Source organism: Penaeus japonicus, unplaced genomic scaffold (assembly GCF_977035675.1).
Source record: "Penaeus japonicus unplaced genomic scaffold, GWHDUDI00000001_assembly GWHDUDI00000033, whole genome shotgun sequence".
In the NCBI taxonomy this organism is placed as follows: domain Eukaryota; kingdom Metazoa; phylum Arthropoda; class Malacostraca; order Decapoda; family Penaeidae; genus Penaeus; species Penaeus japonicus.
Window position 1 is genome coordinate 15616749 of NW_028234435.1, and position 2500 is coordinate 15619248.

At 39.6% G+C, this 2500-nt stretch overlaps 1 protein-coding gene across 1 annotated transcript in view; it reads right to left on the bottom strand.

Moving 5' to 3' along the window:
- The window catches only part of LOC122258428 (uncharacterized), a 25584-nt gene extending 23212 nt beyond the window's left edge, over positions 1–2372 (bottom strand). The window contains exon 1 of the mRNA XM_043024370.2: positions 2143–2372. Coding sequence (XP_042880304.2) covers positions 2143–2256 — 114 coding nt within the window. The 5' untranslated portion in view covers positions 2257–2372. The remainder of the gene's footprint in view (positions 1–2142) is intronic.
- Positions 2373–2500: the final 128 nt, after the last annotated feature.

Here is a 2500-nt window from a genome sequence, read left to right on the forward strand (position 1 = left end):
ACAAGTATGTATGCCATAAAGATTGTAGGACTCACTATCTTAGGCTTCAAGAATGATCACAAATTTCTCACATATGTATAAATTGCCTTCAATATGTTTACCAATGCTTCAATTTCCTTTCATCTCGTGCTCACCATAAAAATGGCCAGATTCTTTAGCTGCATAGTTCTTGGCTAATCATTTGCCATAAATACAAAAAAAAGGAGTACCATAATATAAAGTATAAAACTGGGTTTCATTTCATTCCAAGGATCTCGCTATAATCCTCCTTATACATGATGTCACTTGGCTACAACCACTTGCCATAATGGGAGGTCAACCCATTGCAGACAAGGGGCCTAATGACCTAACTGGCAGTCAGGACGGGGGTCTATTGCGCTGTTGGCACCGGCTTAAAATCAGAGGGACAGGGAGAGCGTTTCCTCCGCCCACCAGGCAGTGCAGACTAGCCTAAAGAATATCTTTCCATAACTCCATCACAAAATATGGGTTTAAGCTGTAGCTCTGAAACTAGCGCCATAATACTTCATGATTGTGTGACCACTTTAACTGTGAGCAGATCATGGTGTTGAGTCATAAACGCATTGACACTTGTCTTTTAGGCCTATTTGTTGCCGTCTTGTATGTCATGACACCCAATCTCAATGGGTTAACTTTGGAATCTTTTGTGTCTATAACTGCATGCTCTTGGTACCAGGTGTAAAAAAAAAAAAAAAAAAATTAACACCTGCCTTTGCATACACATTTGCTTCAAGATGTAAAAAAGGGGTGTGGCCAACTTTCAAAGGTACCAAGGCATGATATCATCCACAAGTATATTGCACTACTGTCTTTAAACCTTGCTCTATCTAATTTTTTGCGACATTAGATTTCCTAATCGACAATAAGTAAATCATCAAATTTCATAGACATCCAATAATAGTCCTAAGCAACAATCATATAAACAATTATCATAAATTTTCTTCTGGCAAATAGACAAAGAGAAATGCTCACTTGTAATAAGCGATTACTTTCCAAACAAGTACACATTAGGTCATCCTTGCACATCCTTCCTCTTCACAAATTCACGCCTAGCCTAGCCTTAACCCCTTCAACACGAGGACGCGTATACTGCGTCCTTGCAGCACTCGTGTCAAATCCAAGGACGCGCATACTGCGTCATGGCTGAGTTCTGGTGGAATTGAGTTTTCTTTCTTCCGGATACTGTACGAGATCTTTCAGAATAGAGGTCGGATATGATACGATATATTACTTGACTTTCATTATTATAATTTTATTACATAAGAGTGGGATTCGCTTATACCAGAGGAGGTATTGATTGGCCCTGCTTGCAATCATTTTATTATTTATTTATGGAACATTATGTAAAAATATAAAACTTATTATGATTCGTTTACCATACTATTTCAATCGTTTTCTTTGGTTATATGAGTGAGGCCTCCCACCAAGGTCACTCTTTCCATCTTCCTCCCAACCCATGTAAATAACTTGTCACATGCATATGGGGGAAGAGGTTAACTATGCATATTTTGATATATAACACATGATGATTATGTTGAGGTTTTGGCTATAAACTTGTCATATTCAGTAGCAGCGTTTAAAATTTGGCGCGCACCGGCAGCGTTTTCTACTGCCCGGAGTGAAGGGGTTAATATCACAAGGTTGAAGTTTTAGTTAATTGTTATCTTTGATTTATTTAATAGGAATTATCCCTTACATTATCATAAATGCTTTTGTGGACATACACTTAAAAGATAGTCTTATTTTTAGTAAATTTCTGCATCCTATCCCAAAACATTTACTCTAAAATAATTCCCAAGTAAAATGAGGTTAGACCCCACATGCAATAAACCATGACCAAGTCTTAAAAGTAATCTAATCAGTCACACTTTATGACATCACTTCAAATCTTGCCACCCTTGTATGTGTGGTGACGTGGTGTCGGGTTCATCACTATTCACGTACAGCATATGACCACCAGTCCTTCGGTATAATACTGCAATTGCGTGGAATTACCTATCATTCATCAAGTACATGTATGGACGATCACTATAAAAAATACGATAGCCTCACCACACAATATCATCACACGCATCACACTCACACACGACGGATAAGAGAAAAGAAGTCATAACATATCACCTCCTTGAAGGCGAAGGGGAGTCCCAGCATCCCAGCACCAATAAAAGAGATGAAAATGTTAGCCACGATTTTCACGGGGCTCGTAATGCCCGCTCCAGGCCGGCCGACGCCCATGGTGAACAGGGGAAGGTGGTGAACAGGTGAACGGACTTTCACATCGCTCCGAGAACAAACAGGTGATAAGCCATAATGACGTGACCAGGCTTGCCAACCTCAAGACACTTCACTCTGACATACAGGCAGGGCTACCAACCCCGAACTGACTCACAGGCAGGGATATCAACCTTATTTTAACATTCTAGCCCACCAGAAAACATGGAAATAATTAGGTAATAGATCTGGTCTAGTGCTTATATTT